A 13484-nucleotide genomic window follows, 5' to 3' on the forward strand; every position below is an offset into this window, starting at 1 on the left:
TTTGCTACAACAATGCCCTATTTAAAATGAATGTGCTATGGTAATTGGTGCTTTACTCTTGTTTATAATAGTGATGCAATTGTAGTGCAGAGTCTTAAAAGCTGTATTATTGTACAACTTACCTTTTCACTATTTTAACTTGTTGCATTCATTTAAGTAAACACTCGCAACACGCGCGTGAAAATATCTTTATTGATTTCATCAATTTTATCGCTGTTTTTACAATGTGAAGCTTAGAAACTAAACTGACTTTTTACCAGTTGGTTTTGAAAATCACATTTCTTATACTGGTCATATTCATACTGCTAAGTACCGTAAATACTGCTGCTACCACAAAAACATGTTGTAATTCTGAGGCTCGCCTATCTGTAAAGAAATATTTAGAGTATACGAGCAACTTTTATTTTGCACAAAACATCAATATGAGACTTGAAAACAGCATCACCCAACCATATCGCTTAAATCTAACATCATAATGTGGAGTCAAATGAAACTTATTACACAGTATCTTACATTTCAATGCTTTGCCGCTGAAATGCAAGTATAATAAAGCAAAGCAACAGCTAATTGACTTGCATACAAAAAAAGAATACATCTGCTTATTGATTACGAGAAATATATGGATAATATATAAATGATCACTGAGTACAAATAAACTAAGAAAACTTCATGGATAAAGTGATTGGCGACTGGAGCTTTTTGGTGCAATCAGTATTGCCAAAACATTGCCCCATTCAAAATGAGTTTGCTATGGTATAACCAGTGCTTTTCTGTGAAGCAATAAATAATGGAATACATAACCGTGTGAGTCAAATAGGTTATGCGACCTATCTTTTGTATTTAGCAAACTTAGTACTTCTAATGATATCTAATCATTGAGAGGCTACTATGAAGTCCTGTTAAAGCTTCGCAGTGATAAAGCCACAATAGATCACCACAATAGAGAGTGTTTTGATTGATGAGTCACATAAGTTGCTCTAACTGCACTAGTTGGCTGCAGCAGCTTAGACCAAGGAGTGATCAACACTTTGAGATATAGCATTTTGGGCATAGACTCCTTTTTCAAGAAATCAACAAACGGCAAATTTTTGGTTATGAAAGCATATACTCCTGTGTCAACTTGAGGTTTTAATATTTTCTAATTTAGTGTTTTAATCATTATTTAGTGTAACTACAACCAAAACAAGGCTATGGTAACTAAGCTGGTGAGTAGAAGTTGTGCGAAAGCTATTAAAAAACCTATAAGGAGTAGAGAAACAATTGATTACGGCGGACCAGAGTACTTATCTCAAACTGCGTTAATTGATTTTAATTAGTTTCAGTGCTGCTCAAAGCTTTAACTTATTTTCATTTGTACACACAGACATAATCAAGCCTTGTGAAAACATTTTCAAATGTAAGTTGGATATGTATTTATGTCTAGCCTTTTATTCGTAATAATAAACTGGGTATTCCGCAAATATTCATGGACTTGCTATGGCTCCTGTTCTTCACAATCTGAACAAGTTTTTATTTTCATCCCATTAAATTTCACATATCAAGCTTCACACAAAATTGGATTTAGAATTGTTGATCATTTCATTACCTGACAGCTCTTTTTCATTGAAATAGTTTAACATCAGCGCTATTAAGTTGGTTTTACACAAAGTATCATATTTTACATAACTTGGCATAATCACTACCTTCACAAATCTTCTAGGCTGAGAGAGCAAACTCTTTGAGCATTTTGTGTCTTGGTAAAAGCTATATCGCTTACTATTTTTCAGTAATTTATGAGAGTCAATTGTTGCTATCATTTTTCAATATTTTATCTAGTGGTTTATTTGTAATTATACAAGATTTACATAGGCATGGAAACATGGTGATAGTTGAGACATTAATAGTTTTTCAGTTGAAGGGAGGTGAGAACAGATAGTAGTGAGAGAATAAAATGATTCTGAGCTGGGCTGGTTTTTTATTCACATTCAACTTTGTAAGATTAAAATGAAACACAAATACTGAGTTAATGAAAACTAACTTGTATAAGAGCATATTCTGAACAGATATTTTTCAAAATGCATGACACAAATCAATAAAAATATGGCTGTCTAAAGATGTTTTATAAGCATTATCAATTTTTGTCAGACTATTGTCAATTTATATTGGTGTAGCATAAAAAAATCAAATCTATAATCAATTTCAAACTGTTTTTTTGAAAATTTAAAAAATTGCTTTTGAAACTTTATCTTTTGAAGCAATAATACAGTAAATAGAGTTTTTAACCACATTCAAAGCATTCAAACACGTTTAGCCTCATTCAAAATAACGTCTTTAGAAATAGAACAAATTCAGGTAAATATTAACAATTGTTGCACTGACATCTCCCACCATCAGCTGGGCATGTTCCACTACTACAAGCTCTCCTTTCAGTGCAGAAGGAAGAACACATATCTTGATCACACCCTCTGTCAGCATTGTTCCAATCGCTGCTTCCATCTTGCCCTCTCTGTCGACCTCCAAAGTTCCATCTTGCTCCATCTTTATCACTTCCATTTCTGATGTTTGGACATTCTTGGCACTCACATCTTCCACCATCTGCTGGACATGACCCACTGGCACAATTCTTAATGCCTGTACAGAATCTAGAACACCTTTCTGTGTCACACCTCCTGTTAGCTTCTCTCATTCCTTGTTCAAATGGTCCATTTCTCTCTTGTCCCATTTGACCAAAACCATCTGAGCAATCACTACATTCACATCTTCCGCCATCCGCAGGGCAAACTCCTGAGGTACAGTCTCTAAACTCAGTGCAAAAAATGGAACATCTTTCGCTGTTGCATGGTTGATTGGCTCTTCTGAGTCCTTGACCAAATGGTCCGCCTCTTTGGCCTCCCATGAATCCGAAACCATTTGCTCCATCTGAACAATCAGTGCACTCACATCTCCCACCATCTGCTGGGCAGCTTCCTGAAGAGCAGTTTCTAAACTCGGTGCAGAACATAGAGCATCTTTCTCCATTGCATGGCTGGTTTGCTCTTGTCATCCCTTGCCCAAATGGACCTTCTCTTTGACCTCCCATTGGCCCAAAACCTTCCCTTCCATCTGGACAGCCATTGCACTCACATCTACCACTGTCCATTGAGCAAGTTCCAGAAGTGCAGTCTCTCATATCACTGCAGATTGTCAGGCATCGATCTGCATCACAATTTCTCATTCTATTGCCATCAAAATTTGTGTTTCTCTGCCCTCCCATTGGTCCATTGCCTTGGCTACCACCAAAGTCACTTTCGGTTCTTGAGTTTGGTCTTCCATTTTGCCCTCCCATTGAACCTTGCTCATTGCCATCTCCTTGTCTTCTTGATTGACTTCCTTCATCCATTCTTCCTTGAAATCCCCCAAACTGGTTTTGACCTCCTCTTTGTTGAGGGAAGCTATCGGTGTCACATTCAGAGCATTCACACCCTCCGGTATTTTCAGGGCAGACTCCAGTGTCACAGTTTTTATTGCTACACATGTTGCTGCATTCTGTTTGATCACATAATCTTCTATTGACTAGGTTCCTTGTTGATCCAGTTTCTCCTCTTACAGCAACTAAAACAATGTGAGAGGTTAGCAGTCATGTTTTAGCTCTTCATTCAGTTGAGACATCTGTAAAATTTAATACTTAGTGTATTAAAGTTTTAACCAGCAAGTTTAAGGTTTCAATCTACATACAGTCAAACATGGATAACTCAAACTTCACGGGACCGAGCAAAAGTGTTTGAGTTATCAGAGCGTTCAAGTTATCAGAGCACTGTCACAAGTGCATGTATTTAACAGAAGATAAACGTACATATACAAAATATGTATAAAGCGAAATCATAGATTGCTTGTTGCAAGTTATAGGGCCTCTCATGTAAAGTTTCAAAAGTATTTATCAGGAAATATAAATATTTTTCTATCACTTGAGATTTGTTTGTTGTTTTAGGTGATGTACTGCCATGACGTTTTCAGATTAAAATTGGCAAAACTTGATCGCCGTTAAAACACTCAGAAAAAAGACCCATCATTTTCCTCTGAGTGTTTTAACAGAGATCAATTTTGCCAATTTTAATTTTAAAACATCCTGGCAGTCACATCACCTAAAACTACAAGCAAATCTCAGCTGATAGAAAAATATTTAAATTTTCAGATAATTTTTAAAACTTCACACGAGTACACATTTACGACCAATGCAAAAACGCATGCTTTACATCTGATCAGTTGTTTCATTTAAAAAACTTATCGAGTGTAGTCTGTGAAAAGATGTTTTGTTGAGAAAAATCAACAGTGTAACTGAGTGTAGATATAGCTTTTAAGCAGTTATTATAGTCCTTGACCTCTCTCGTATCTATAAAACGTCTGAGGACATCTAAAGCGTTGTTTGCATCAGCCATGGTAGGTGGATTAGGTTCAACAATCTCAGCCTCATCTTCTCCATCAGAATCATCCAGAGTACCCCAAGATGTCACAGACTGCACAATTTCCGCATCACTCAAATGCTCAGCAACAGTGACGTCTGCATCAACCGCTAAAAGCTCATCTGCAAAACAAAACTCTATTTTAAGGGAAAGTAACACTACGTTTAAAACATTTGTTAGGCACTATTGACGGTCATAAATGTAGCCCTTTATTGGGTCGAATTCATGATAATTTAACAGCATAGGCTATTTCAAGATTACCTACTTGCTGTCACATTTGATGTAGGATCTATGGTATGTAGTAGCAGATTTAGATTTCTCACAGTGTCACCTTCTTCGTTATCATCAACAGTTGAAGTCACATCTGTTTGATCAAGGTTGGTATGACCAAGCCCGTGGTGAAAACAGCGAGCTATGGTTTCTTTCGTGACACAGTGCCATGCTTTGTGCACCCAGCGTATAGCTTGTAAAACATTAATAGATGCATCTGGCTTCTTTCCATGAGTGTCAATGTAATCAACGGTAAATTGCAAAACTTGCTGACGATAGTAAGATTTGAAATTTCGAATAATTCCTTGGTCCATAGGTTGCAGCACACTTGTTGTATTGGGTGGTGTGAATAAAAGCCTGATTGACATAAGCCTATTCATAGTTGGGTGTGATGGACAGTTGTCAATGATGAGAAGCACTTTTCTGTTTTTTCTGGTCATCCTCCGATCAAAATCTCTTACCCATGCTTGAAAGATGTCACTCACCATCCAAGCCTTCTTGTTGTGGTAATACTTACATGGAAGGTTAGTAACATTTTTGAAACAGCGGGGCTTTCCAAACTTTCCTATTACAATAGGAACTTCCTTCTCGGTGCCCGACATGTTAGCACAAAGTGCCACAGTCAGTCTTTCTTTTGACAGCTTCCCTCCACTACACTTCTCCCCTTTAAAGTGCAACGTTTTGTCAACCATGAGCTTGTAAAACAACCCGGTTTCGTCCATATTGAATATGTCATCATAAGTATACGTTTGAAGTAATGGAGTTAGCACCTCTTCCTTCCATTTTTCCACCTCTCCAACATTAACTGCAGCTGACTCTCCAACAACTCTCTGACCGCCAATAGAATGCCTTTTCTTCCACCTGTCGATCCAACCGCGAGAAACAATAGTATCTTTCCCTAAATCCTGTAAAAACTTGTTAGCCTTTTCTAATAAAATTGGCCCATCGATAGGTACGCCTTTACCACGCATTTGTCTAAACCAAGTCAATAACACACCATCCAAATCATCGTGCGACGTTGAACGATCTCTTAACCTTGATGAACTTTGGTCACATAACGATCTTATTCTTTCTTTCTGTTTAATCCACGTTGACAATGTACTTCTTGGAAGATTTTCTCTTTTTGATATTGCAGATGACTTTTGTCCTGCTTCAATTTGCTCGATTATTTTAAGTTTTTCAAAAGGTTTCCACGGTTTTCCTTGTTTTCGTGAGGCCATTGCAAAGCGGATGTTTGGTATAGCGGACGCCGGGCCACGAATATATTTTTGACATTTTTTCTTTATATATCCACGTAATTATAATCACTCTTACAATATGCAATTTGCTTGTTGTGTCGATCTTTATTAAATTTTTATCGCTAATACTTTTTAACGTTTTTAGTTTGGCCGTAACTTAGCCGACGCGTTAGCGACCCCATTAATCAGGTTTTATACGGTTTCTTAATCAGTTCCATTATACGGTACGGGGAAAATATATATACACTATACACATATAGAGAGCGCTTTCCTCGCTAGGAAGGCAGAGTAGTCGTAGCTCCGTGACTAATGTAAATTCCTTCGGATTAAAACCAACTTCGGTTTGTTTTAAGTTGGTTCCTTTGGCACAAAAACTGTTCGAATTATCAATGTTAAGTTCGAGTTATCTATAGCAATTTACCATTACGTGGGAACGGACCAAAGAAACCGTTCGAATTAACCATGTTTTCGAGCTATCCGTGGCCGAGTTATCCATGTTTGACTGTATTTAATTGCAATGCATTAATGCATAATTTGACTAGTTAAAAGCTGTTGAAATCATTTTAGGTCTTTTTTCTATTACCTGTTTGAAAAACTGTAAATTGCCTAGAGATAAAAATGGATTATCACAGTCATTGATAAGAAAAGAATAAAATTCTAAGCAATTGAACCTTGTTTTCCTTTTACAACCAGAACTAGCTAAAGCACTGATGACCACATTTAGTGAAAAAGATTGCACGTATGGCGATAAATTTTCTCAAATTTTAGGCTTTGCTAGTTTGCTGGATAGTTTTGACTTCTAGCTGTATATGAAATAGCAAAAAATATTTATTCCAAATATTGACTCTGTCTTTAGCCAGCTGAATTTGTTTCACAGTTTCAAAGGAAGCTTATTTACATTTATAGATTTTTCTTGTGTTTAAATCTTTATTCAGAGTAACCTTAAAAATCTTCATAGCATATTGAAATAAAAACAGCTCTTTTGATAAAAAAAAACCTGTTCATATTTACCTGTAAGTAATAGCAAGGCTGCCAAACCAATCCAGTGCTTTTTAGAAAAATATGTACAGGCCATCTCTGCTTCAACAATTGCCTAAAATAAAGCATAATGTTAACAACATAAATTACACCGAAAGTTCTTCTAATATACCTTGCAATGAAATTTCACTTCAGTAATTGGAGGTTTTACAATAGTCCAAATGCAAAATAGCTCAATGCTTTTTTAAACCAAAGCAACCTTCAGTCAAAGAAGTCATGCCACTAACCTTTATTTGATGTGCAAGTTTCCAAGTGCTGAAACAATCTTCTTGTGAGAGCAGTATGAGTCTATAACTGTCTAAAATCTGTGAGGTCTTTTATATCTAAATTTTGTAATACGTCACAGCATGACGTTGCTAGACTAAGCCAAATATGATGAAACTCATAAATATACAAGTAAATGAAATATGATTGTTTACTTGCATCTCGTGATCTCCTGTCAAGCATATCCTGTCAAGCATGTAGAAATCTGATCACCACCATATTTCTATGTACTTGAAACTGACAGTCTCACTGCTTTTACAGATAAGCATAGTAATAAGTGAAATTTTTGAAGTTGGTACCCAAGTATGCCTTATTATTTGACGTTTTAATCATTTTAGAATCTCTTACAAAAAATTCACAATAAAAGAGAATTCAAACAAGTTAATACCAAAAAGCTCTTAATGTTTTAAGCTATGTATTTGTTGTTTGTGTGGCGGTTATCGGGATATAAAAACGCTTCAACTGTGGTAAAACAGCAAGGCACTGAACCAAACAATAGTAACATATGCTATAAAAAACTTATTCAAAACTTTAAGAAGGTATAAAGGGGTGCATAATGCCTGGATCTGTAAGTATAATTCAATAAGATATTATGATACTAAGTGATAAATTAACAAACATTGGGTATGCCAACGTTAACAGCAATATTCTTGCACAAAAGTAAAAAGTTATTTCTTCGAAAACTCTAAATTTATTAGTACACTCAGATCGTATTGCATGCAGGTCATTTACCTTTGCATATGAAACATAATTGCCGATGAAAATGTCTATTTTATTATTTACCATGAAAACAACTTTGTTCCGCACTCATGAACATGAGGTATGCATTCAGTGACACAACAAACAGATACCAAAATTCAAAAAAATTACAGGTATAATATGTAGATCACTGAATTATATAAAAGTTTGTGAATTTAAATCAAAAATTTGGCAAACAATCTAGCATAATATTCCACTCTGTAGTGTGCTATTCTGTTTTTACTGATTACATTGGTAATGAGTTTTTTCTGCCTGACTGAGTCACTCAGTGATCCGACCATTTTTTTTACTATCCTATGCAAATTAGCCAATCTAAATTTTGAATTTTTTTTCTAAAGGCTATGCTGTTTTCAAAATATGTTATGATATAAACTAATTAAAAGATAAATAAAACCATTCTTTCCTTTGCTAAAAACTACTAACTCTTACATCTTTGAAAGCTTTTCATGGTGTAAGCTCTAAATGTGGGATTAAACCCTTTTAGGTATGCTTATTTTTCACAGTCTCATATATTATATCACAAATCCTTTACTAGTTGTGTTTGTGTTTTGTACGGTAGTTTTTGGCTTTGAGAATTCAACACGGTTTGCGATGTTTTGTCTTAGAGTATTTATATGCATTCATTTTCATTATACTGTATGCTTATTCTCTGCTAATCTCAGCAAAATTTGCCTGTATCTGTAACTACTTTTACAGGCCTTTTAAATTACAACAAAGTTTTGCCTTTTTCCCATATGATTGAATTTTCTTTGTATAGGTGTTTGCAGCCAATCTTACATGTACTCAGTAAGACTTGATACATCAGCATAATCACTATAACTGATCTGTTAAGGAACAGCTGCAGTATAGCTAGAACAACTCGACTGCATACACAGTAATAGGCTTAAGTGTTATGACTAACATTGATGACGACAAGATAAGCATTTAAGCTTTAAATTCTTTCCCACGTTAACAATTTTCTCTATTACATAACCCTGAATTTTTTACCAATTCAAGTAGATATATGCATCACTATAGAGATGATGATTCGTGTTTATGTTTCACTGTTGTTGTGCTAGCACACAAGTGTGATGAGTGACTGTTGATTGTTCATCAAGAAATTTGTTTTGGTTTAAAATAAAGTTGGTTATCCGATAACTATCTAAACTTTGGAGCAGACATGGCAGCTATTCCATCTCGATTACTGGTAATTCTCACCAAAAGCTTATCAACTAGAACTATGACTTGTACATAAATTGACATTCATCAAATATGTAACCCACCAAGTCTCAAGTTCTGTTGCAAATATGTAACCCACCAAGTCTCAAGTTCTGTTGCAAACTCTCAAACTCACAATAGAAAGTATTTCATGAATTGAGATAAGCCTTTTTGGGATGGGCTCATATTTTTCATTACAAGTTTCGTAATTTTCACTTGATTGTTTTTCTGTCAAATTGTTCCTGGTAAAAATTCCTAAAATCCCATATTGCTTTCAGCTTTCACACAAATCTATGGAAGTTTATTGGATTATTATTATTTTCTTGCAGTCTGACAGTGTCACAATAAAAAATTAAGATTCATTTCAATTCAATTTTCGTAATCCTCATATGGCAAAAAAATTAAGTAATTTTTCAAAATTCCATTCAGGCTTTATGTTGATCAACATAAATTTATTGGATTAATAGCATTTGCTAGCAGATGTTTAGATGCATGTACTACTAACTTAATAGACACATTATGACAACTGTCTTCGCAGTGCGTATGTTGAAAATATTTTACATATGGCATTGTTTAACTTTTTAGATTGATGTACACTCATACCAAGCTTATAAAATGGTTACTTCAATTTAATGACAAGGCCTGTTATTGGATATTTCCAGATGATCTTCCTCTGAGTTTTTCTCTGACAATACGGAGTACTTAGGTTGGTAATCTGATGTCTCAAGACGTTAACTCTATTCCACTTACATTTCATTTTAGATTGGAAAACTGGAGAAGTTGGTTTTGTGTGCTTTGGAGTAGCATTTCGAACAGCCTAATCTATTTTCATTAAATAGTTTTCTTTGTTACTAAGTGAAGATAAAGGTATTAATCGTCACGCTTTTAGAAAACCAAGATGTGATAAGCCTGAAAAAAGTATTAAAGCTCATGACTATCAGTTGGTGATTTGCCACCCAGTCATGACCTGATTTATTTTAATTCTAGCATTTTAAGTTGATTTATTTTTTTTAATATGTCATGTTGAACAGACGGAGTTTCTCTGAAATTTGTTTAAAAGTATGCAAAGCATATAATGAACAAAACAGGTTTTGTTAAATGTTTAAGCATGTTTTGCCACAATTTTCAAGATATCTGCACCAATGTTATCTTATAAAAGTGGACTAACGCAGAAAATTCTTTGTGCAAGACACAGCCAGTAAACAACCTAAAGCCAGCTTTGCTGCAACACTCAATATAGCAGCTTCAAAGCACAAACTTTTAGTAAAGCTATATGTAAGTGAAACGTGTCAACTAGTAATTAATTTATGTAAAAAAATAGAAATAAGAATTATAAGAAAAAGACAAATACCACTTAGTTAAACTTTGAAACTGAAAAACAAAAGAGGCATAATAAAGCAAAGCATTTGGTAAATATTTTGAATTCTAAACATATTAGATAGGGTTAGATTGAATTGCAGAAAAATTATGGCAGTTGATAAGAAGTGCTTTAAATATTTAGATAAAAAGCCAAATGATGATTCGCCTAAGAATGATTGCAAGTTCTAGCCATTTTTAAAGAGTCATGAATCATTAATCACTTTAATCTTTATAGCTATTGGAATTTGTATAGGCAGAAGTCATTGTATCATTGTTCTATATTTTTACTCTGCAAGCACATTAAAATTATGGTCTGGTACCGGCTAGCACGGCCGATTTAGTTTTGTAAGCATGACTTGCTTTTATCAGTTTCTAGTCGTTCAGTGTTCAATAACCACCTTGTATAATACAGAGGTCATTATTAAATACTGAACACAGCTGAAGCAAGACAACCGTTTTCGTTGATCACATTTTAGTGTCGACAATAGGAATGCTTGCACTTATTAGCAGTAAAAATGTTTCTTCTAGTCTTAAGGATATACCTTGCCATTTCTTTTAAATACTCTACCCCAGGTTACTGTCATAAACTCAATAGTGTAGCAAATACTGGCAGATTCCGGTTGCATTAGCTGGATGTCGTTTATCTTAAAGGCTGACTTGCAACAAAATTCACATTACAGTTATTTGGTATCAAAAGATTCATCATGTCTTACTCTGCTGTGTTTTAGGTGCAAAATATGTTGAAATACGATTACAAGCTCCTATAAGCTAAAAAACGAACAGTTCATTGCCACCATCACAAAATTGCCGTAGAATGGAAGCAGTTTATTTCTCTGACGTTGTCAATCCATTTGGTTATTGCTTTGACACTTGATTTTCTCACATGACTTGAAAAGCCAATAAAAGGCTCAATATAAAACTTTGCGTAGCACTAGTTTATGACAAACACTTCGAGTTTTACCAAAGAGCCCTTACCAAACATAGATGCTCGCTAGTTTACAGTTTCGGTTTGGTCTGATTTTCTAGTCGTAATTTGATCATGTGAACAGCGCAAATAATTTCTGCAGCATTTTTCTACTATTACAGGTGACCAAGGAGCTTGTCATGTTTATCATCAAATGATATGCACTCCTTCGACCTAAAGTTAAAAAAACTAATCAAATTTTTACGGTAGGTTTTGAGATATAAGTGCTCAACCGACAGCATTTCAATGATGGTGAAATAAACCTGTAAGAACAATAGACATGGTTTGAGTGAATGTTTGAAGTATATTTGTAAAAATAATCCGACGAATGAGGTTGTATGAAGGTGTAAACAGAAGCCATTTTGTTCAATTACGTTCCATTTCAGCCGTTTTGGAAGGAGATTCTAACCTACGGCAGTTTTGTGATGAGGCAATGAACTGTTCGTTTTTGAGTTTTTAAAAGCTTTTAATCCAATTCCCACATATTTTGCACTTCCAACATAGCAGGGTGGGACATGGTAAATGTTTTGATATCAATTAGCTGTAATGTGTATTTTGTTGCAAGTCAATCTTCAATGAGGTTCAAAGTTGTTAAGCGGTAGGTACCATTAACTTATTGTTCCGCAATGTTATTGTTTGCCGAGTTTGCTACTTACCTTTTTGCAAACTCATGCACATTTTTAAAAAGAATATGACTATTAATATATTTTTCACATTCCCCAAGATCCAATAATTTTGCTTGGCTGGAAGCTAACAGAGTATTTAAAGAACATTAGCTGCACTAAAATAGCCATGTACTGCATCGGTAAATATTGTCATTAGGTGGTGATATGCAGTCAAAGGGTCACAGCTAAAGCGCACTATACAAAGTCTCATTAGACATTATGATGCATTAAAGTGGGATGACTCAGATACTTCCAAAAAAATTTTTGCAAAATGAGTCTGATACGCTAGTGCTGACATGCTCAAAAGTTTTGCATGTGTCGTTTAATTTCACACACTAGTATGTAACTCAGACTCATTGACAGGGGGAATAATCATTCATATTTGTAAAAAAGCAAGGCCAAGTTATTTAGGTTAAAGTAAATAATCCTCACCACAGTAAATTGAACTTGCAATAAAGAAGTCAAAAGGAACCTCTAGTCAATTAAATGCATCAAGTTAACATTGATTGCAGTTCTTGCTGGAATGAATTTATTAGTCATTTCAGAGTGCAAATTTATGTGTCTACTCATGTGCCTAATACTTAGAATATTTGTCTTACTCTAACTAAAGGTCTTAATCTCTAATAATTATATACAACCTTTGCTAGCAATTTCAACTATTTATCTATACTTTTATTCTCTATCACATTTGCATATTTTCATTTTTACTCAACGAATGATATTTGCAATATTAATTGGCCATATATGTAACCTACTTATGAAGTTTGTTGGACAAAATACAATTGTTTTGGTTTTGACTATGTTATATAATGGGATTCTATTCCGTAAATGAATCAAGCGTTTCTTCTATTCTAAATCATAAAAATGAAAATCCAAACAGGTCTGACGTCATTCCGCTTCGCACAAATTTGTGCGAAAGCATTTGCAGCAAAGCAAATATTTCAATTTAAAAAAATGCTCAGTGTAGACAAATCTGAACCAATAACACTTAATTAAGCTCTCCCCCATAGAAGTAAAAATCAGCGCACCTATTACTCTACTATGCAGGTTAGCAGAGTGTTCTAGCTACTACTGCCAAATGTAATGGCTGAGCATCGAGATTGGGGCCGGCAGCCTAGCCGATCTTACGACTGAGGTCATGGCCCTACCAATTCTCTTTATCACAGAAAGAGAATCGGTTGTAAGTTAAACAGATCGGCACATCGAGCTAGCTAACAAAGAACCGGCAAGCCGAGACTGCAGAAGAGGGCGGAGCGTACCAAGAGGATAGGATATATATGGAGCCTGATGAGAAGGAAAAGGCAGAAATAGC

At 34.9% G+C, this 13484-nt stretch overlaps 1 protein-coding gene across 1 annotated transcript; it reads right to left on the reverse strand.

Moving 5' to 3' along the window:
• Positions 1-1940: 1940 nt before the first annotated feature.
• LOC137396250 (cell death abnormality protein 1-like) lies at positions 1941-7205 on the reverse strand. The gene is made up of 3 exons (XM_068082436.1): positions 7192-7205; positions 6938-7019; positions 1941-3570 (listed from the first exon to the last, which is right to left on the reverse strand). The coding sequence occupies exons 2-3, from the start codon at positions 6999-7001 to the stop codon at positions 2339-2341; spliced, it is 1296 nt and encodes a 431-aa protein (XP_067938537.1). The 5' UTR covers positions 7002-7019; positions 7192-7205; the 3' UTR covers positions 1941-2338.
• Positions 7206-13484: the final 6279 nt, after the last annotated feature.

This window comes from Watersipora subatra, chromosome 5, assembly GCF_963576615.1.
Source record: "Watersipora subatra chromosome 5, tzWatSuba1.1, whole genome shotgun sequence".
Lineage (NCBI taxonomy): Eukaryota > Metazoa > Bryozoa > Gymnolaemata > Cheilostomatida > Watersiporidae > Watersipora > Watersipora subatra.

Bases quoted from the DNA above. Each gene is read 5' to 3' on its own strand.
- LOC137396250 (XM_068082436.1), bottom strand. From the start codon at position 7,001: ATGGCCTGTACATATTTTTCTAAAAAGCACTGGATTGGTTTGGCAGCC. The intron at 3,571-6,937 runs GTAAATATGAAC...ACATTGTTTTAG, and splicing joins AGCCTTGCTATTACTTACAG to TTGCTGTAAGAGGAGAAACT.